This window comes from Hesperophylax consimilis, chromosome 26, assembly GCF_061612785.1.
Source record: "Hesperophylax consimilis isolate HC1 chromosome 26, BYU_Hcon_1.0, whole genome shotgun sequence".
Lineage (NCBI taxonomy): Eukaryota > Metazoa > Arthropoda > Insecta > Trichoptera > Limnephilidae > Hesperophylax > Hesperophylax consimilis.
Window position 1 is genome coordinate 10,702,873 of NC_142861.1, and position 24,600 is coordinate 10,727,472.

General features: G+C 33.3%; 1 protein-coding gene across 1 annotated transcript in view; it reads left to right on the forward strand.

Moving 5' to 3' along the window:
• Nucleotides 1-21,855, forward strand: part of LOC149411097 (protein takeout-like) — a 37,266-nt gene extending 15,411 nt beyond the window's left edge. The window contains exons 2-5 of the mRNA XM_089647580.1: nt 17,544-17,784; nt 18,802-18,935; nt 19,402-19,551; nt 20,709-21,855. Coding sequence (XP_089503706.1) covers nt 17,544-17,784; nt 18,802-18,935; nt 19,402-19,551; nt 20,709-20,860 — 677 coding nt within the window. The 3' untranslated portion in view covers nt 20,861-21,855. The remainder of the gene's footprint in view (nt 1-17,543; nt 17,785-18,801; nt 18,936-19,401; nt 19,552-20,708) is intronic.
• The last annotated feature ends 2,745 nt before the right edge of the window (nt 21,856-24,600 follow it).

Consider the following 24,600-nt stretch of genomic DNA (forward strand, 5'->3'; position numbering starts at 1 on the left):
TCAAATATTGTCAGTTTATTCGTAATCCAAGAATGTTTGTCTTTCTTTAAAAAAAAACCTACCAATTTTATTGTTACGTTTTCTCTATTCTTCTGTATTTTCGTTTGAAGCTAGACACTAAAAGAATAATTAGCTTGGTAAACAAGCTCTATCTCCTTTATGAAAAAAATATTTTAGGGGTAATCTTTTTATTTATGTATTAATTCTGTTAGTTGTTAGTTTCTTGCGGGAGGTGGCTGCTTCTTTAAATATTTCTTGCTAGTGTTTTGGTAACAGGTTGTTTATTATTTTATGTATATATATGTCATCGATTTCAAGTTCGGCATCTGTTCCACTGTTAGCCAATTTAGTTCATTTGACATTTAAGTTATTTTGGTAAATCCATTTCGCCTAAGTAAGGTAGAAACACACCGGGTCGATGTACGCCACGTAAGCAATCTGGACTAATTACAATCCATGCATACGTACACTTATCACACGAAACGCAAACCCACGCTTACATCGCAACGCCGATTTGGGCTGTCCGGAATTTGCAACATATTTTGTTATGTCATTACATATTAATACATACTCGAGTAAGGTAATATAAAAGTTCTTCATCGAATCGTAAATAATTGTGAAATTACGCTAGACATAAAACGAGAAAAAAGACGTTTTTGCATCTACCGGCATCTTGTTTTTCTCATATTTACCTTGAGTGCAATGTAGAGCCTGCTTTCAACGTTCTTTAAAAAAATAACAGAGTATTTAAGTTTTTTTCATTGCATAGTTCATTTTATAAGTTGAACAACCTTTTGATCAAATCGCCAAAGCATTATTCAAGGTAAGGTCAAATTTCTTAATCTAAATAGCATTATCAGCGCTTTTCATTCCCAGGTCACTGTTAAAGTCGAAGAGAAGTTATTCTTGTTTAAAGGTAAGTAAGTAAGAATAAATAAAGAAATCGACACGAAATAAAATACTTTTTTTGTGTTAGATAAGATTCCCAAGTGCTCCCAACCGTCTGGAGATTATGGCATCCCCAATTGGGGTATGTTGTGAGGCTGAAGGTAGCAAGAAGAAGTAGATGGAATAGAGGAAGGTGGGAAATTGCCTGGCTATTCATAGCTGGTCACCAATAACGACTAAAGCCATTTCAAGCAACGTTTCAGTCAAGACGTACCTGACTTACTTCCAGTTATTCATGTCATTTAGAGTAAAAGTGTAAATGAAGTTTTGCTCTGCACGTTTTTGGTGGTTTTTGTTTTTTTTTGTAAACAATTTTTTCACATATCACTACTAGTCACTCAGTCAAGTAACCGCCTGACCCCCAGAGCGACCTTAACTGTCCAATAACTATTATTTTTATTATGTTTTAAGTTGGAAAAAAACAGCCAAAAATGTCACCAGAGACCAACATTTTATTTTCCAAATAATGTCAGGAATCATTGGTTTAAGTAAGTCAGGTATGTATATTTAATGAATTATTTGTGAAGCAACACAAAATAATTATACTAAAATTTATTTATATATATATATATATAAATACAAACAATACAAAACAAAATTAACCTTTGTCTAATATGATTTAAGATTTTCACGGCCAAAAGTATTTTTGTTATTTATTTTTGGGGTATTATGCCGTGTTGCGCTAACTCCTTCTTTAGCCTTCTTTAGCCTAGAGTTAGCGCAACACGGCATAATACCCCAAAAACAAATAACAAAAATTAACCTTTGTCTGTCCAACTGGGAAGGATTCCCGTTTCAGGAGAGCCAAATTGTGTATTTAGTACATAATATGCTTACAATGGAATGGCGATGTTGTCAAAAGAAATTTTGAGAACATTGTTGATTGCATTCGAAGTGACAGGATGGTTTCTTTATCCTTGAAAGAATCGCAAAGATGTAATTTATTACCAGGGTCAATTTGGATAACATTAGTAATTGCATTCAGAACAGATGAATGGTTTCTTTCGGGGCATCACAAGTCTGAGATTCTTTCCAGGGCATTTTGGAGAACATTTACAATTGTATAGTTAGAATTTCCACATTTATAAATCAGTAAGAGACCTATGAATCCTATAGTACTTATATAATTACTTGCGTACTTGGGATTCCAACCCGCGCCCTCTAGATTCGTAGTCGAGAGTCTTACTTCTTGACTACGGAGGCCATCAAATCTACATCTAGCTCGATTTCACAAAATTTTTCCTTTCGATAAAGATCTTCAAAATTGGTTAGGATGGTACTATTTGGCTATCTGGCCAGGTATTTGAGGACGCGCCTGTATGACAACCTTTCAAAAACTATGTACCTATAGATTCTCGAAGTGTATAGAAGTTCGATTTCACAGGTCACTTCACAAATGATTCGCTGTTATCTGTTATTGTAAATTTATTAATAAACTGTGATTTGCAGTTTTGTTATTTTTTTCAATGTCAATGTTAAACTTCCATTGTTAGGCTACCGTGTATTGAAACTCTGTTTGTTAGCACGTATTTTTGTTAATGTGTCATTGTTGTCTATTATTTGTCAATCATTCTGTGTCTATGACCCAAAAATGTTTACATGCTCGGTAGTTAATTATAATAATCAGGTAGTTGGGTAGGTACTGTAGATTAAAATATGTAAGTGTGTTAAGGTTACTGATGGGCTTCAAGTTCCTATTTATTGTAATAAAAGTAATTTATTTACCATTGCAGTACCTTAATTATGGCCATTAAATTTACTATTACAGTCACTATACAAACCATGAAATTTCAAGGGAACTTTAGATTCTGACGATCTGAAAATGAATTATATAGTTTGAAAATACGTCGTGTAATTACTTATTTAGGTAGGTACCTACCGTTGTAGTAAGAAACCATGGAACGGCAATAGAACCGATATTCTATACTACAGGGTTTTCTAACAAGAGGTGTTATTTTGAATAGCCCCCTATTTCAGTAGATGTTACTTTTGAAGCTGTCATTTTTTAACATTTGACAAGTAGAAACTACGTCATTAATAAAAATGGAACGATACACGCTTCAACAACGCATTGAAATTATTAAAATTCACTTGAGTGAATCAAATGCAAATCATCTTCAGTGATGAGGCCCATTTCCACCTTGGTGGCTTCGTCAACAAGCAAAATTATCGCATCTGGGGGTCGGAAAACCCAAGAGTTATTGTTGAAAAGCATCTCTATCTTCAAAGTGTGACTGTTTGGTGCGGTTTATGGTCCGGCAGAGTCATTGGACCTTACTTTTTCGAAAATGAGGCTGGAGTAACAGTTACGGTGAATGGATCGCTATCGAGAGATGATCAATGATTTTTTATGGCCGGAATTGAATGGTATTGAACTGGACAACGTTTACTTTCAACTAGACGGCGCTACGTGCCACACAAGCAACGAAACCATTGATGTTTTACGATTGAATATCAAAATAACACCTCTTATTGGAAAACCCTGTAGAAAATGAAGCATATTTTTAATGATCTGACCCTCAACTACCTGTACGGCGTGAAACGGACATTGAAATGTTGACTATTTCTCGCAAATATTGCCCTCATGCGTAAAGTGGCTTGTAAAAGTATATTATTTGATCAAATTAAATAAACAATAACATTAGTAAAAAATCTGACTCGTGTGTATAAATAAATTAAAGGTAAAGTAAATGAAGCCGCAAGTTTTGACAATTTTTTATAGGACATGTGCTGATTATATTACGAAAACTAAAATTAAAATTCGTATACTTACCTAGATTATTTTTAGTTTTTACTTTACTTTTTTTTCAATTTATGTCCATTTGTCTTTTTTATTTATATATTTTTTTAAACATCTAAATAAACGTAAAAAAAATATATTGATACCCAATATAAATTTTCTTGCGTGTTACTCCCACGAAAACGCGGGTACTCTGTTTCACCGCGCGTTCAAATACTTTCCTAAGAAGTTTGTTTGTTTTAGCAAAACCTACCAACTAACTAACAATTATCACCACACAACTCTGTCTTGTACACGCTTCTTGCTTCATTTACATTCATAAGCCGTAAAATTTTTCTTTTACTCTATACGACTCGACCTTTTTTGGATATTAACCCCACACAGGAGGTCCCAAGGAAAATTACTTCCTTCATGGTCTATGTCATCTTTGGGGATGCTGTGTAGAGGGTCTTTTTAAGGAAATGAAGGAGGAGAAGTTCTGTGTAAGAAAATGGTATGAGGGGTGGATATGAATCTAGGGATCAATGTGTCCGCCGCAGCGCAATGCAATGGGTCGAGAGACCAGTTAGAGAGGTCAAAGGGTCTCCCGATCTGGCACGCCCCGCAGCTGGGGGGTAGGCGCATCCTGAACACGGGCGTCCCCGACTTCAATCAGACAATCCTTTCCCCGAACACCCGCTCTACATGCCTAAACCACCTAATCGTCATTTTTTAATCTTGTGAACTATGCCTACATCAGCCTTGCATTAGTTCTGGACCTCCACATTTGTAATACGTTCGTAGAATGTTTTTTCACACGTGCGCCTCAGGGATCTTTACATTTTGGCTGAGTGCAATATACTTACATCAATCCTATGGCACTGTTTTATGCCTCACTGCTATACCTACTACAAATTTGGTATTGGCACTCCACGGTGGACTGCCAGCCTCGCTGATTATGACATATTTCTAATTTCTAACCAACCTAGCCCAATCCAACCTAACCCAACTTAACCTAACCCAACCCAACCTAACCCAACTTAACCTAACCCAACCCAACCCAACCTAACCTAACCTCACCCAAACCAACCTAACTCAACCTAACCCAACCTAAGCTAACCCAAATTAACCTAACCCAACCCAACCTAACTCAGCACAACCTGACCCAACCCAACCTAACTCAGCCCAACCTAACCCAACACAACCTAACCCAACTAGTAGTTTTGTGGACAGTAGACAGGTTGGTATAGTTTTTTTAAAATCGAATAAGAAAGTTTAAAAAAACACCACGAATTTTAACATCATTTGAAAAAAGAATATTCACTGAGCTATTAAAACGGTCACCATTTTGAAATGGAAACGGATCTTACAAACAAATTTACATAAAGATTAAATGCAAAACGGTCGAGTTAAACGACTGAAACGTTAAAATGCTTTCAAAATAAATTGCGCGAATTCTACGAATTGGTCAGTAAAAATATTGGTAGTAAAAAAAATTCCTGTCGGTAAAGTAGATTACTTATATCTCCACGAAATCGAGAAATGTGGGAAGTAGGGCATGCGAGATTGCGGCAATAATGAATATTTTAGCGATATTGTTATTAGCAATGGCTCTTAATTAAATCATATTAACCTCTGCATAAAAATAAATAATATTGCATTTCACTCTCACTCTTTTGGTAAATGTTAACATTACTTGCTTGAGTCAGATGGGAAATTCGTGTCATCATTTCCTGTTTTCGTTTTTGTGGTATTGCTAACTATTTGTTAGGAAACTTGGGACAAACCATTGCACATTGCACGCAACTGACGGTACCAGACTTACTCACTAATTGCTGCAAGATTTAAAAATATATATTATGTAATAAAAGAAAAAAACATTATGCTAATTCTTTCTACGGTCTTCAAGTCAACAGATTAAAGAAGTGATATGCGGAAAAAAATAATAATAACTGATTTATTAAAATAGGCTTAGAAATGGTATTGCAGGCTGTTTTCTGTTTTACATAATAAATACGAACACGTGTTCATGGGCCCGCACTTGTCCTGTAATATACATGTTTTATGGACAAGTGTTCCGACATCGCGATAACACATTCGTCTTTTACTGAAAGTTTATTAGAAAAACCTATCAATTCATTATTTAAAGGCCAGCAATCCCGTTTTTAACCGGATTACGAATATTTTAAAGGGGTTCTTAATAGAGTAAATTTTATATTAGTTAGTAAGTATTACTTTACTCTAACGTCGCGAAAACCATCCATCTGAATAGTAGAGTGCAAACTTTCAGCTATACAAATCATAGAATCAATAATATACCGTGGGTGGGTATGGGTACCGTCGCCCTGGAACCATTTATTGGATAAGCAAAACCTTTGCCATAGGTCACCCCAAGTGACTTGTTTGTCTAGCTCTTGGCGGCCTACTGACCTTTTGATCTCTCCAGCCGGATTCTCTCGACCTATCGCCTTACACCGCAGCGGGAGGGATGGATTAATAAGTCCGTCACTCTTGCACACATTTTCCCCCAAATTCCTACCCACCCCTCATACCTTTTTCCTTCCCAGAAGTCTGTCCTCTGCTAAAAATAAAAATGAAAATTTTACTATGAACACATTTATAGAAAAGCGAGCCACACAACTGTACATACACAAAATGTTACACACGCAAACGTTATGGCCGGGAACGAAAGGTATTATAATAATTCTGTAATTTATTTTATTCAAGGACACTTATCGTTGACCTCTGCGAAGCATAAATAAATTGTCATTTTTGTATTCATTTAAAAATTCCAATTTTACGTAATTCACTGAATCGTGTCTATTGCGACGCTTTTTGCGGTTGCATTTAACCTTGAAAATATATAGTACCATAAAACGAAATTATATAACCTTTTATCTGACACGTAACTCGTTTTACCATGTACTGATTTTCGTTTCTCGAAACTCCTGTTGTTTTAATAGAAGCTGAATATAAATTAGGAATATTATATTTAATAATACATGTTCAAACAATCAAAGGATTCTTAATCTATGAAAAATTAAAAATAATCTCATGGGAAATATAATGTCTCACGAACATAATTTTTTTTATTTGCATTATCCAAGACAAGACAAGACAAACCATGACAATAGTCCCAATTATCTGGAGCCAGTGGGTTTAGGGCACCAAACATGGCTAAAGCCATTTAAATATATTATCAGCTTTCTGAGAAGATTGTTTTTAGCATTTTTTTGTTCTTACCCAAGTGCCTAGATAGTAAATTATTAATATCACCATACTTCTATTTCAAAATACGATACGGGAAAATACAAATAACAAGCCTTGAAATTAAGTAGTTTTCTAGGTAGCTCAAATGAGTTATTGAGCGAAGAAACGAGTGTTAAGAGAATATATGACAATCGAATATGAATGGTAGAATAAGTCATGATCAAGTGAACCAGATAATTGGGTCGGACCATGTCAAGTGTCGGAATAACAGAAGAGTATGTATGGGACGATGAACGAATGTGAACGAGGCAAGAAGTGTTTGCCAAGACCGAGTTGTTTGGCGGTCCGTCCTCTCTGCCCACCCCTGCGGAAAGGGCGAGATAGTTAGTTAGGTTAAATTCTGCTGTGTAATTATTATTATGCGTGACAGCTACTTCGCCTTCCGAAGGTATTTTCAAACTGGTGACCTTTGTCTGTCCAACTGGGAAGGATTCCCGTTTCAGGACAGCCAAATTGTGTATTTAGTACATAATATTCTTACAATGGAATGGAGATGCTGTCAAAACAAATTTTGAGAACATTGTTGATTGCATTCGAAGTGACAGGATGGTTTCTTTATCCTTGAAAGAATCGCAAAGATGTAATTTATTACAAGGGTCAATTTAGATAACATTAGTAATTGCATTCAGAACAGATGAATGGTTTCTTTCGGGACATCACAAGTCTGAGATTCTTTCCAGGGCATTTTGGAGAACATTTACAATTGTATAGTTAGAATTTACACATTTATAAATCAGTATAAGACATATGAATCCTATAGTACTATATTTTTAGAATTTCTTAGGTGATAGAAATTACACATTACTAGACCAGAATATATGCCGTATGACATGAATTTCCAATTTTAAAATTAGGAATCTTTATTTATTAAATGACTAGTAAATAAAATTAATTATTAAATATCGCACTAGAAGACTTACAATATCATTTCTTATTAAATACTCCAAAAATACACACATTGGAAGACAGGCGTAAAATAAACGACTTAACTTTTTTATTCAAGATTCTAAACTCTAAATTCGACTGTCGCGAACTTCTGCAACCCATAAACTTAGGAATACCTACAATAACAACACGACAAAATACACTATTCCAATGCAACACACATAAGCACAATTACATTGCGAATTCCCCAATACAACGGTAACACACTATGGGAAACCAATACTTAGGTGATGTCGATATATTTAATATTAACTTTAAGAATTTTGTGGATTACGCAAAAGACTTATTTAAACACTATTCCTAAATGGAAGTTATATTTTTGTAAGCCAGTCAAATCGCCGTATTTTTTAATTTATGTTCTTGTTATTTTTAATATTTCTTTTTCATGTTTCAAAACTGTCATTAAAATTGTACCACCTACATGTAAAAGACCTCTGGGCGTTAAATAAATAAATAAATAAATAGTAATTATTATACAGTAATCGAAATAAAACCGCGCAAAAGATTCGCAAATTTAAATTTAAGTAATTACAACAATGAATATCAAGTATTAGGAATAAAAATAACCTTTTTTAAACTTGAAATAAAAACTGAATTTAGATCCTATATAAATATTCAGTGACAAATTATTACCTTTATGTCAAAAACTGAAAAACCGAAAAGCTGTTATTTATTGATTAATTGTTATTCAATCGAAGAATAAAATACAAACATTTGTATATTTATTTTAAATTTTCATTATCCTGACGAAGCTAGAAACGTGTAGATTATTATAAATAAACAAAGTATTTCGCTTATATATAATTTAAATATTTGTTTGACAATATCCGCCAAATGAAAATACCATACTCCAGTGACTCCGGACAATTAGCATGATGAAGTTAAGAATTACAAATTTAATTCAAAATTAAAAAATTAAAGCCCTTTAAAATTCCAACTCAATACTGTGACCAAATATATTATAATACAAGAATGTGAACTCAGCAAAAATTCTTCTTCTGAAAATCGAGTTCTGCAATACAAGCAAATAATATTTATAATCTCTCATAGTACTGAAAGTAGGTCAAACTCTGGGGTAATACTCTCTCTTGAAGCTACTCTCCCGGCATCAAATAAAAATCCATGTCGTTCTTATTGTGTAGTCTCTTTTTTACTCTCTCTCTCTCTCGTTATCTCTCTCTCTTATTTTGAGAGGAGGGAGAGAAGATCGGTGACAGTCTGCTGAGAAATTGGTCCGGAACAGTGGCGTGTCAGTCTGTTGATTAAATATCCCAAAATTAAGTAGTTAGTATACCGTATACTTTAGGTAACTTTTTTGATAATTTAAAATAATGATTATACTATTTTCACAAAGAAACGACACTATCACAATGACGATTATTTATTTTTTTTATTTTTTTCTTTGGGCATCAGAAAGTCCAATTAAACAACGATTTTACATTTGAAAAAATATTTTTTACAGAACCATTACAACGGCCACCATCTTCAAATTTACAGACAGACTAAACGCATAACGATCGAGTTAAAACAAGGCTTCGATACCCTCAGTCAATTAATCTAGTACCTAGTTACAGCTCTTACGATTTCAGAGGAAATTTTTGTTTTGATTTATTAAATAAAATAAAATTAACACAAAGTTTTTGGATGCGAAGTCCGCTGATAATAGAACTTCTAGTTATAAGGGTTTTAAAATGAAAATGAAGCTATAAGTCTTGCAAATTTTGGAGTAATATCTGAATGTTGTGAATCCAAATCCAATAGTAGATAGGTAAATTATATTATATTGTTTTAGTAGTAGTTTTATAACAAAATAAAATATATTAATAAATTTATCGACTGACTAACTAACTAACTAACCATCACGCCGTTTCCCCGCAGGATAGGCAGAGAGGACGGACTGCCAAACAATTCGGTCTTGGCACACACTCCTTGCCTCATTCACATTCATACATCGTATCATACACACTCTTATATTATTATTATTATATCGACTGTGTTTTGGTAAAAACCTTCAAGCCACATTTTTGGAACTTTGCAGTGATTTTATATAGACTAGTCTTCAAAGTAGATACAGTTTTCACATGGTAAAGTAATTTTTGATAATTAATGTATTTTTAATACTAAAAACCAAATTTATGGGTACAATTTTTTTAGCTTATTTCAAGAAAACCATGGATGATAAATAGAATTGCAATATTTTACATTAAAATTTTGAATAAGAAATAACCAATTTCATATAAAGTTCAAGATTTTTAATTGGTTATACGAATTTGAAAAAAATCATTTTTATCGTCTTCTGTAAAGTTTTAATGTAGTGGCTTGAAGGGTTTTACCAAATCACAGTCGTTGATGCGCATTATTGTTTTCATGTTGTGGCTTGAAGGGTTTTACCAAATCACAGTCGTCAATACGCATTGTTGTTTTCATGTTGTGGCTTGAAGGGTTTTACCAAATCACAGTCGTCAATACGCAATTGTTTTCATGTTGTGGCTTGAAGGGTCTTTCCAAATCACAGTCGTCGATATGCATTATTGTTTTCATGTTGTGGCTTGAAGGGTTTTAACAAATCACAGTCGTCGATACGCATTATTGTTTTCGTGTTGTGGCTTGAAGTGTTTTACCAAATCACAGTCGTCGATATGCATTATTTTTTTGCGTCTGAATTTTTACCAGTCAATACATTAAAACAATAATAATTTAAACAATACCATGACATCTTCCAATTAAATTAATCTTGCATAATAACGAAAGGATTTGTAATAATTGTCTAATTAAATCGCTAATTCCATAAAAGATTACAAAAGCGTCGCACGCTTGACGATACGCCACTGGACAGTGGGAACAAGAATGTTATATAACAATACACAATATGCAACAGCCGAGTGAACTGCCGCCGGTCGATGACATACTTTACGCTGTGTGATACTTATTGCTTACTACTTACTGGCACAATGCTGTTTTTCCGTGAGCAGTATGCTCACAGTGTCGGATCTACAACAGATTTTTTTTAAATATTATTTATCTGACGTGTACCCGCGTTGCTGGGTGTTATCCTTAGGAGATAGACAAAAAATCGCAGACTTTTCTGTAGGCCTGTTCAAGATATACCTACGATTCAGTAGTACATTATTTTGATGTATCTTATAAGGTTTAGCCAGCGTTAGCAATATAAGCACCCTAAAATATTTTTACGACTTGATTACAAAACATCGACTTGTTAAAGATTCGAAATTTTAAAATAGGAAATTCATATGTCATACGGCATAGTCTAGTAATGTGTAATTTCTATCACCTAAGAAATTCTAAAAATATAGTACTATAGGATTCATATGTCTTATACTGATTTATAAATGTGGAAATTCTAACTATACAATTGTAAATGTTCTCCAAAATGCCCTGGAAAGAATCTCAGACTTGTGATGTCCCGAAAGAAACCATTCATCTGTTCTGAATGCAATTACTAATGTTATCCAAATTGACCCTGGTAATAAATTACACCTTTGCGATTCTTTCAAGGATAAAGAAACCATCTTGTCACTTCGAATGCAACCAACAATGTTCTCAAAATTTGTTTTGACAGCATCGCCATTCCATTGTAAGAACATTATGTACTAAATACACAATTTGGCTGTCCTGAAACGGGAATCCTTCCCAGTTGGACAGACAAAGGTTCATTTTGTTTTGTTTTGTTTGTAATTTATATATATAAAATAAATCTCTACTTTCAATAAATATAATTTACATGAATTATACACATAAAACTTCAAGAAGAAATTATCCAAAGGATAGTAAAAACCTTATCAAAAACTAAGCGCACAAACAGACAGACACACGGATAGCGACTTTATTCTATACTATTTATAGATTTGCCTGTGGACTCCAGATTCGAAAATAACCAACTTTATTTTTGCAAGAAATGTATTTTTTAAATGCTAAATCTCTTACTAGATGGCGTCGAGAAATTCGTGTAATAAGCAATAATAGTTTAATGAAAAATACTAGTACGTATTGAATTGCCGCTGGCGGCATGTATTTTTTTAAATTTTTTTTATTTTTTTTTTATTTGGTACATTATTTTGTTACAATTTATGTTTTCCAGTAATGTAGGCCTCACTGGGTGGTTTGCCCGTGCTGAGGCCTTCATTTTATAATATGAAAATCTTATCTACATATTACATTTAAAGAGAAGATAGTAAATTTGAAAAGAAAATAATAAATTTAAAATTAAAAATAAAAATACATAATAATACATTTAAAATTAAAAAAATAATACAATGAAAATAATCTTGTGTGTTTGTGAGTGATGTGTGTTTATGTTGGTTTTGTGTGTTACGTGTAGGTTTTATTTTTATTTTATGCTATGACATTTTGGTAATATTGTCTTTTTTGTTGTTTAATCCATTTTGTAATTTTGTGTGTGAATTTATTTTTATTTTCCTCAATTTTAATTTCAATTTTTAGACTGTTGAAAGCTTTTATAGCATGGTATTGGTTGTGTCTTTGTCCAAATGTTGAATTTACTGTTGGAGTTTTAATGTTTTCTTTGTACGCTTGTCTAACTGGTCTGTTAGTGTTATTTTTTGTATGTTGAAATTTTTTTTTTTTGTTAAAAATGTAGTTTAGTAGTGTTTTAACGTATAATTGGCGTATATCTAGTACGTCACAGCTGTTGAATATTTGGTCTGTATCGGTCAGTCTATGTTTTTTTAGTATTACCTTTAAGATCGTTTTCTGTGCGGTTTCTATGTAATTGATAGCCGAGTTTGTTGCTCCTCCCCAAGCAATAATTCCATATTCTATTATTGATTGGCAGAATGCAAAATATATTGTTTTCAATTGTTTTATTTTATATATGTTTCTTATGTTAAGGAAAATGTGGATTGTTTTGAGAAGTTTATTTGTGATATGTTTGATGTGAGGTATCCATCTAAGGTTATGGTCAATTACGATTCCTAGATACTTTATTTGTTCTGTTTTTACTAGAGGAGGGCAATCGCAGATGTTGGTGTTTAAACATTCGTGTATTTTTATGGTGTTTGTAATGTTTTTTGGCTGTCCCGTGCTATTTATACTGTATGTTGTGAATTTTGTCTTTGATATGTTAAGTGTAAGTATGTTTGAGTCTAGCCATGTTTTCACTTGCGAGATTCCCAAATTCGCTATGTTATATACATTATTCCAATCCTTAGATTTGAAAAGTAAAACTGTGTCATCAGCATAGCTAACTATTTCACCGTCTATTTTCATGCTGCAAAGTTCATTTATGTAAATAGTAAAAAGAACGGGCCCTAGTATGCTTCCTTGTGGAACTCCATATGTAATCGGCAGTGGTTTACTAGTATGGTTGTTAATTTTGACTTGTTGAGTTCTGTTACTCATATAACTTTTAAATAGTTGAAGTTCCTTGCCTTTGATACCCATGTTTTCTAATTTTTTTAAAAGTGAATTGTGGCAGATTGAGTCAAAGGCTTTAGCTAAATCTAGATATATCGCTATGCATTTGTACCCTTGATCTAAGTTGCTATGTATATAATCTACTGTACATGCTAAAGCTTCTTTTGTGCCTATTTTGTCTCTAAATCCATATTGGTTATCCGAGATTAATTTGTTTTCTTCAAGGTATTTTATAATTTGGTTTTTTAATACTCTTTCGAAAATCTTTGATAGCGAGTTTAACAGAGTGATTGGTCTATAGTTAGTTATTTCCATTTTGTCTCCGGATTTATAAATGGGGATAACTAGTCCTTTTTTAAGAGTACTAGGAAAGCAGGAGTGTGTTATACTAAGGTTGATTAAGTGTGTTATAGGTTTCAAAATTTCATTTTTTAATATCTTAATGCAATCCGTTGTTATCTCATCTAATCCAGGAGCAATTCGGTTTTTTAATGTGTTTATTATTTTGTTAATTTCCTCTTCCGAGGTTGTTTTTATTGTAAATCTGTGTTGTGTCGGTTTTTTATTGATATTTGATCTATTTGTTTGTGTTAGTGTGTTTGTGTTATGCAATTTACGGTTCGCTAAAACTTTTCCTATATTTGCAAAGAAGTTATTCACATGATTTGCTATAGTTTCTGTATTTGTATTGACATCTAATTTTTTGGAGTTAATATTTAGATTTTCAATAGTATTTTTCTGTTTGTATTTTTGTGTGTATGTGACTTCTTTTAATATTTTCCATAATTCCTTTGGGTTATTTTTTTCTTTTTTAAGTTTTTCGCCATAATATAATTCCTTAGCCACTCTAATAATTTTGGTGCAGATGTTTCTATATCTTTTATAGTAGTTAAGTTGTTCCATGTCGTAGGGTGTATATTTAATTTGTTTGTGAATTTTGTCTCGTTTACGAATACAGTTTAATATTCCCTGTGTTATCCATAGTTTAATTTTTTTAGCTTTGTGTGTGAGTTTTACTTGTTTTATGATAGTGTTTTTATTTATTTCTTGTGCTAACATGTTATGAAATTTATCCCAGGCCTCCTCCACGTTCTCTATTTGGTATATTGTACTCCAGTCTATTTGTTTGAGTTTTTCTTTCAAGTTTGAGTAGTTAATTATTTTTTTTGTGAATATTTTGTCTTGGTTGGGTTTTGTGTTTTCGGTGTCTATTGCTATCATATTCATGTAGTGATCTGTGATAGTGCTTTCAAGTACTACGGTTTTGGTTTTTAGTTTTGTTTTGATCATTATATGATCTATACAAGTTTTTGTGTTTTGTGTGACTCGTGTTGGAATCTTTATCGTTGGCTCCAGTCCATGCTGTGCTAGTAGTGTTAGGTATTCTATGTTTTGTGGGTGTCCGTTTTGTAAGATGTTTATGTTTAGATCTCCAATGATGATGATATTTTTATTTTTGTTGATTTCTTTTAAAGTATTGTTAAATACTATTTGTATGGGAGTTTAAAGCTCTTTTATTGCTTTTAATAAGTTGTTATCCTTTGTGCTACGCATAAAAATCTTGCCTTGAAATTATTAGTTTATCATTTAGGCGGTGCACTACGTAGTAATGCAAAATCATGTGTTTTTGGTTTGAAAATTTGGTCGCCTAGAAATGTTTCAGATGCTTTAATTAAATACTGCGAGTATAATACATCTTGGCCTTTGAAATAATCGCGTATTTTTTAGATAAGTCTTTTTATGAGCCCAGAAAAAATTATGTATAGGCCTATGAAAACTGCTTTAAAGTTCAAAATCTCCTACTTACGAACCCATTTTCGGTTATGATTTTATTGTATAATGAGGAAAATTAAGTTATTTATAAAATTATCGGGAAAAAATTAAATATTTATGCCTGAACATCTACAAAATAAAATAAAAGGCACTTTTTGGCCATGTTTTTTTCTTGCATAAATCAAAAGAGGCGGATAATAATAATAATAATAATAATTGGATAATTTGTAGAGCGCCGTTTTTGTGAAAAATCACCTCAAGGGCGCTGTACAATTTATTTCCTAGGATCTACATTTGTTATTTAGACCAACTGTGCCAGCACGAGGTTCGTCATCCGTTCAGGCATGTGTCTGCCGCCAATATAGCGATGACATGTGTCTGCTGCCGATAAAGAGTGCCGACACAACATCCTCACATAGACAACAAACCTTGGCAGCACCGCTGTGACGCTCGACAAAGACAGAAGATGGAGACTCTGCTGCAAGAGTCCTAGGTAGCGAAGGAACTGTACCAGCTGCTGGTGTTAAGCGGGAATTTTAACCTTATCGCCATCTACGTAAGGGGTGTTATTGATAGCGGATCGATTTAAAATATTACACGACGTAGTGCATCGCCTTAAAAATATTAAAAATGAACACGTTTTTATTGTGATGATCAGAATCACGCAAAAATAAACTTTTAATCTTCCACCCATTTTTAACGGCATTTCTAGTTTGTGAAAATACACAATTAAATGTCAAGGACGGGTTGTTTCGGAGAACTTGAACAATTCTTCAAATTTCAAAGTTAATTTTCAAGTTCTGTGAAAGATATTTTTAAGTTCTGTTTTTATTTCAGTTCTGTCAAGCAACTAGCCTATAATGATATAGTAACAGAATTTGAATAGGACTTTCACAGAACCCGTAAATGAACGTTGAAATTTGATGAATTGTTCAAATTCTCCGAAACAACCCGTTGTTGAGTACAACAAACATAACAATAATAATTAAGCCCCCGCATAACTAATTTCTAGCGATTTAAAACAAGTTTCTCGTTAATTCTGTAAGTTTTTAAGTTCACAAAAAATATATGTTATTTTTTAAGATAATATCTATACATTTGTTATGCTAAAACATTAATTATATGAAATTCCCTCGATAGAAAAAAATCGCAAAGTAAGCTCTGAAAATTATTAAAAACACGTTTTGTTCTGTTATTTAATATGTTATAGGCATGAAAAAATTCACGTCACTAAAATTCAATTTAACTAAAGCATTTCTCCAGAGAGTTTTGCTCTATTATAAACGAGTCATATTTAATCAAACATTTTCACAATTTTCACCAAATTATTATCGTTTTTTTAATATAAGCATGCTCCCTCTAACATTTGTATTTACATATTTCCATTTAAACCCATCTTTGAATGCTTACTACGGGGCCTTAACCATTTTGAATGTCAATTTGACGACAAAAATAACATGTATATATTTTTTGCACCGGACGAAAAATGTTCTAAGTCCGGCCCTGTGAGTTCATGTCATGTTAAGTGACATAATGCCTATTAGGCTAGGTTCCGTTTATGAGCAAACTGGTTTTAGAACAGTGGAATTATTAAATACCGAACTGAATACATCTGTATCAGTGACTGAGTACGGAGGTTGCCTCCTATTTTTGTACATATTTTATTTAAGAATTCAATAACGACAGTAAAATTTGTTTAGTTAATAGACCTACGTCTAAAAAGTTTTTTTTTATTTGTCGTTATTTTGAGTACAAAAATGTAAATCAAATTTTCCGGTGACTCATTTGATATACATTTTTTTTTCTACTAAAACATAGGATATCAATAGGAATTGGTAGTTTGTTTTTGAAAAATAAAAACATTAAAAAGTCACCGTAGAACCAAATTTCATTTAACTTTTTTTACTCCAAATAATGTCAGGAATCACTGGTTAAAGTCAGTCAAGTATGTCCCTTAATACTCTGAATATTTATAAATGTGTGTATCTAATCTAATAAAACAGATGCATTGATACATGTGTGTATCTAATCTAATACAACAGATACATTGATACATGTGTGTATCTAATCTAATACAACAGATAAATTCATACATGTGTTTATCTAATCCAATGCAACAGATACATTTATACGTGTGTATATCTAATCTAATAAAACAGATACATTCATAAATGTGTGTCTCTAATCTAATACTACAGACTCAAGTAAGTAAATAAACGATTGCGATAATGTCAACAACACACCTCTCACACTCAAACAAAAATTCACACACGTATTTACCTCTACCCGAGTACGAGAAACAGGCTACTAACACTATCACACCAAAAAATTTGCAAGCCCCCTCCTCGTAAGACAGGTTAAAATGGCCACCATCTTGAAACCGGAACCGCAACGTAATAAACAAATTTATCAAAAGCCAAATGGTCAAATTAAACCAGGACTTCGCTACGCTCAATGAATTATATCTAATTTTTCCATTTTCTTTCCTCTCTAGCTGAATATGTTCTCGCGTGCAGTCGCAGCGACCCCCAACTGAACACCTGCATTAAGAACTCCTTCACCCACCTACGGCCCTATCTGATTGATGGTCTGGGGGACCTTGACGTGCCCAGCATAGAGCCTCTTTTCATCCCCTACATGGGCATCGAGAACGGTAATGGTGCCGTCAGGATCAAGGCTGCCTTTAGCAATATCTCGGTGGTGGGAGCCAGCAATTACACCATCACGAAGATAAGGTAAGTTTCATCTACTCTTCTTTCTAGATCTAGATAGAGTCTCTGTTCACCCCCTATATGGGAATGGATAAGAATCTGTTTCTCTTCTTGAAAATTGCTGAGGAAACCGTCAAATATCCTGTAATATTAATAATACGTCCAACTTCAGTGAAATAGTGGCAATATTAACAACTCTAGCTCCTAGAGGGAGCTAGAGTAGCATGTTGACGTTGACATTCCTTTCAATGGCGGCAAATTGAATTTTATATTATTGGTTATTTGGTTATCATAAAAAAAATGTTTCAAAAGGTAGGTTCCGTGGTTCATTTTACGAGAAAACAATAAAATCACTCCCAAGTCTTTTTTCAAGATGCTGAAAAACATTGACAGTCTTGAAGAGGCCCGGATTATATGAAGGACATGACAGAGTTCATAGCTTTAATTTTTTTTTAAGTATGAGCAAAAAAGTAGTAAGATCGTATGTGGGATATCGAATTTTAAAAAAATGAAAAAACCAAGGCACACAACTCATGCCGCTAGGAGGCGCTAGTGTAATAAAAATAATCAGTTTTTCTCTAATTCGGAAATTTATGTATTAATGATGGTTTATTATAATATAATATTATACTATAATAAACCACCTTAGTATTAACAGATGATATCAATATAAATTGATCATATAGATATTGGTTACACAATTCACGTGTGAACTAACAAGGTGAAGAAATGCAGCCCGTCCATGTTGAGTACCGAATGAAAATTGTTTTTCACTCCAGTTCTCTCGGGTGACAGCAGAATTGTCCTTAACCTCAAAATTAACAAATTTTTCACTATCATCCAGGAGAGCTTCTCTCGGATGACAGTGAAAAATGTTGTTAATTTTAAAATTAAGGATGATTTCTTATCCTGAAGTAGAACCGAAATCGCCCCTCAGGAGTGGCTACAGATTCAGCTTACAGCTTATTATTGTATTCTGCTGTATTCAGATTACAGCTTAGGATTATCATTTGAAAAATAAATATTTTTCTTTATTTCCAGGAGCGACATCCCAAAGCTGCGTATTGACATCGGCCTCACACTGCCCAGGATAGAAATCACAGGCAAATACGAGGTTGTAGGAAACGTCCTTCTCTTCCCAGTCAGGTCACAGGGAGACTTTTGGGCGTCTTTCGGTAAGGTTTTTTTTTATTTTCACTCTTTACATTTTATTTAATTACGAAAATATTTGATTTTAAAAGTGCGGGAGAGTGCCGTGTAATCGGGCCTGGTAGACGGAAAAATGTGACCGTGAGGCTGGTTGCGTTGACATAATATTGCGGAATAATTATTAACGATAAGTAGGTACTCGCTACACTTCTGGAAATTCGAAATGTCACTCACTTCCAATATGTTTTGCTACTGCCAAGCTCAAAATAATTTACAGGGTCCTTTAAGCATTATTATTTTTTTTTTTTATATGCTTTGTGCACACAACTGTAAAAATCATTGTTTTGCTTGATTTACGATGACTCCCGAACGCACAATGAAAGACCCAGTTCCCCGGATCGGTAAGCAATCGACATGAAGCTGCCCCTCCCCCCCCCCCCCTGCCGACGTTCATGTTTATAAATATTATAAATCGTCTCATATGATTTTCAGGCGACGTATCAGCAATCGGCAGGATCTTCGGCAAGGAGATCACCAGGGACGGAGTGAACTACATGCACATTGACAAGCTGCTGGTGGACTTCAGACTGAAGAAGTCCAAGTTCAAGATTAAGGACAATGTCAACCACGGAAACGTTATCGGTAAATAATGACACCTTCTATCCTAACTATCTCTATCTGTAGGTCCAAAAGACTGCAATGGGCTGATCATGTGGAAATATTGCCAGATGATAAGACGCCACAAGTTATGACTGTGTAGGTGCATAGACAATAAAGATAATAAAACGTAACTTAAACGGCAGATCTATTCAAGTAGGTACATTTAAATTCAATTTGTTTTGTTATTTATTTAAACATTGTCAAAGTTACCTACTTTTTATTTGCGTTTTATCAGACGATACAGCTAAAAATATAATATTGGTACCTATCACTGACATCATTTTTTAACACAGTTTTTACAGAATACATATTATTAAAACCGATATTATTGAAACCGCCAAAAGAGTTTCATGAAAAATTCAATAGATGACAGCTGCAGCAAACATGGCGCAAGATGACATTATGCTTTTCATTTATACAGGGTTTTCCAATAAGAGGTGTTATTTTGAATAGCCCACTATTTCGGTAGATGTTACTTTTGAAACTGTCATTTTTTGACATTTGACAAGTAGAAAGTACACCATTAATAAAAATGGAATGATACACGCTTCAACAACGCATTGAAATTATTGAAAATCACTTGAGTGAATCAAATGCAAATCATCTTGAGTGATAAGGCCCATTTCCACCTCGATAGCTTCGTCAACAAGCAAAATTGTCGCATCTGTGGCTCGGAAAACTCATGAGTTATTGTTGAAAAGCCTCTCTTTCCTCAACGTGTGACTGTTTGGTGCGGTTTATGGTCCGGCGGAGTCATTGGACCTTACTTTTTTGAAAATGAGGCTGGAGCAACAGTTACGGTGAATGGATTGCGCTATCGAGAGATGATTAATGATTTTTTATGGCCGAAATTGGATGGTATTGATCTGGACAACGTTTGTTTTTAACAAGATGGCGCTACGTGCCACACAAGCAACGAAACCATTGATCTTTTAGGATTGAATACGAAAATAACACCTTTTATTCGAAAATCCTGTAGTTTTGTCCATATAAAAACTCAATTCTTTCAAGAAACTAATACTTATACTTATACTGCTCTCGATGTCTTATAATTTTCTTCACCACAGGCATTACAATTGGTATTTGTTTGCACCATTCAGTAAAAGAGTAAATTAAAGCTTGTTCCATTAAACTTACAGGGGAAGCAATGAATCAGTTCCTCAACAACAACGCCAATGAGATCATCGAGGAGATGAAGCCAGCGGCATCTCAGAGCATCTCCAAACACTTTAAGGGACTCCTTAACAGCGCTTTCACCAAGATACCCATTAATGTGTGGCTTAAACCATAAATTAACCCCAAACCAAATACCTCATCATCTAAATATTATAATAGAATATTATTAATAATTATTCCTTAAAAACTTTGTAGAAATATTGTTGAAATCATTTCACATATATCTTATTGTACTTTTTCTTAAATATGCATTGGATATGTTATTCATTGATAATTTCTATGTTTTAATCTATTGTTGAAGTTTGACGTTTTCCGGGTCCTTTTGACATAGATGCTACATGTTCGTAAATTTTACTCTGTTTACCTTTCAAATTGTATGGACTTACCAATGTTATAATTCCTCACTAACTTCATAGAACACTCTCCACGTTCAAGTCTCTTTAAAATGACACCTTTTTTTTCAATGGTTAACATCTTGCGTTCTCCACCCACTTACCTCGCCCTCGTTAACCGATGGTTCGGATTACTGGAGGTTCGAAAAATAGTCGATTCGGATTATAAAGACCGTACTTTAAATTATTCAGAAATCTTGAACCAAATTTGAAAGACAGCAATCTGTGTGAATGCTTCAAAGTAAGATTATTATTATTGATATGGAAACAATCTACATGCACACTCACAGCTTCCGTAATGTTCCGGCCTTATGCCCTTTGTGCTGTCTTGCATGCTTCACCTAACTCCTTCAACAATAGCCCAGTTCCTGTAGTAAAGTTTACCAGTTTAATGATTGACTCCTGGTTCAATAACATAGTCGATAATCAACTCCCCAGGCATCTAAGCCTTCTTCCCTAACCATTAGTAACATAAATGAATGGGTGCTTTTTATTTTCTCTTCACATTATGTGCAGCAATTGATGCTTTCTATTATCAAAAGCTGTATTTATCTCGTGTGGATGCTGAAATTTAAAAAAAAAAACGTATTTCCTATACAGAGTGCGGCACGGGAACTTCTTTATTTAAAAAAATCATAAAACTAAAAGTATTCTAGAAATCATTTTTATTATTTTTCTTTTATATAGATTTACATTTAAAGTGTTTTTTGGTTACTTCTTCGGTCATTAGTGAGAGCGTGGGATTGTGTTTCTTAACTGTTTTTTTTGCATGGTTAGTTTTATAACGACCATGCAATGGACGAGAGAGGAACGCGCATTTTCTTTGGTGATTTACTTTTCAACGGCCGTTCGACGAAGCTTGAAAAATTGGATATGTAGTTCCAACAAAATGGCCCCACGCCTCACACGACACAAACATCAATGACTCTCTTGCGCAAACACTTCCCCGAACCTCTCATCTCTTTGAGGGGCGATCTTTGTTGGCCAGCAGACTCGATGGATTCAGCACGCTGCGATTATTTTGAATGGAGATATCTTAAATCCTTGATGTATACCAATTGTCCAAAGACTCTAAATGTACAATACATATTTGTGCTGCTATTGCCAACATAGCCACAGAGATGCTGGACAAAGTGGACCGAAACTTCCGATTTCGACTCTCCAAATCTATTGACCAGAACCTTTAAGATATTATTTTCAAAAAGTAAAAGAAAAAGAAAAAAAAATATATCCCCAATACTTTTTGTTTTATTTTTTTTTTAAATAAGGAAGTTACTACAACCTGTATTATATTATATCTTATATTTAGTGCTCCAGTTTTATAGCAATCACCACACAACATTAGTCGAAAACAAAATATGTCACATAACCCAGTGCGCACTATACCCATTAAATATTATTTCTTACTAGAAAAACATTGAGATTTCTTTGAAGAATGCAATCTACAAATAATATTATTTTAATTAATAAGATAATTTTGAACAGCTTTTCAAAATACGTACAAAACAGAATATTATGTAATAATTTTTAAACAAGCTTAAATTATATGATTTGTATTTTATTTTTAAGAAATAACTGTGATAAGGATATTATCTTTAGTTGAAAAATAATGTATTTTTTTTAAAGGTAATAAATACATTTTATAATAAAATGAAAAATATAAACTATTTATTATGTATTTCCTAACACAAGCACTGTGGAGTCACTATTTTACAAACGGCTTCCTGTTGCGTTTTGTACAAAAAAACTCGTCCTATCGGAAAAGCTCCTAGCAGGACGAACCATCGTCAAGGATTTCCGACATTAAAAATTTGTTATTTCACAGATTACGATAAAAATAAATTTGAAAAAAAATAACATGCATCTTCTTTCTTAGCTTACTTACTTTCTTAGCATTTCTCTAAATAAACTGTTTTAACAATGTTGAATTTTGTATTATGAAAAGTATTACAGATTATTTATATATATACATTAACTCCACACAGGAAGCCTTGAGGAAAATAATTTCCCTCAGGGCCTATTTCAATTTTGGGAATGCTGTGTGGAGAGGTTTTTTGGGGAGAGGAAGGAGTGAACATGGGTCCTGAAGAGACCCGTGTTGTTAATACATATATACAGGGTGTCCGGAAACTCGTAGTACAAGCGGGAAACTGGTGAATCTACATCACATTTGGAGTCGATTTTGTAGTATACTTTTTTTTTTATTTGAGCTTTCGTTATCGAGTAAATCGAGTTTGAAGTTGATTTTTTTTTTTTTTTTTTTAATCAAATTCTTATAAATTATTACTGAAGATAAAAGTACCCAACTAATTAAAACTATTTGAAAGTAAAACAAATGAAGAAACTCGGATTTGAAGCATTATTTTGAAATCACCCTTCATTTAACCCGGTGTAATCATAAAATATTTCTGCTCTGCAGGGTTAAAACATCTGTTATTCAACCCTAAACACCAGAAAAAACTTTAACCCTAAAATAGCCGAAAAATATTTTTTTTTTTTTTTTTTGAAAATGCTCAAATCAAAAAACTTTATGTTTTTTTGGGTTCCCCATGTGGTGTAGATTCTCCAGTTTCCCGCTTGTACTACGAGTTTCCGGACACCGTGTATATTATTTCAATATAATATTTATTACTGAGACCCAAGCATTGCGTCAATAATAATATTAAACACAATAATATAATTTATTTATTTATTTAGACGCCGTAAAAGGCTTTTAAAATATACATGATTTATGTTTACAGTGGTTCACAGGAGCGAAACAGTATTATGTTAAACAGAATAATTACTGAGAAATTATGTTGAAAATTAAACAAAAATAACATCTGGTATACATAGGTACATTAGCATTTTTATTTTCTATCCGTACAGTAGTTTAGTATTGAGGTTATTGTTACCTTCAATATTGAATTTGGTTGAATTTGCTGAGAACGGACGGGTTGTTTCGGAGAATTTGAACAATTCTTCAAATTTTAAAGTTAATTTTCAGGTTCTGTGAAAGATTTTTTAAAGTTCTATTTTTATTTCAGTTCTGTCAAGCAACTACCCTATGCTGATATAACAACAGAACTTGAATAGGACTTTCACAGAACCCGGAAATCAACATTGAAATTTGATGAATTGTTCAAATCCTCCGAAACAACCCGTCCTTAGAGTTAGCTCTATTGAATCAGGGCTGTCAGTAAGACATCTCATAACAATTTTGGGAAAAATTATAGTTTTAATTAAGTATATAAAATTATTAGATAACACACTTCTGTCTGATATCTGATGTAAGTGCATTGTTTAGGTTCTGTGATAACTTATGAATAGAATGGTTTTATGCCTAATAACATTGGTAATTACGACAGAGGTATGTTATTATAGCCTTCTTATAGCTATATTCCGTGCAGTTGAACACATCTACTACTTCTGAGAAAGCATTGCCAACTGCATGCAATCTAGGTATATGGGAGTTTCTAAATGA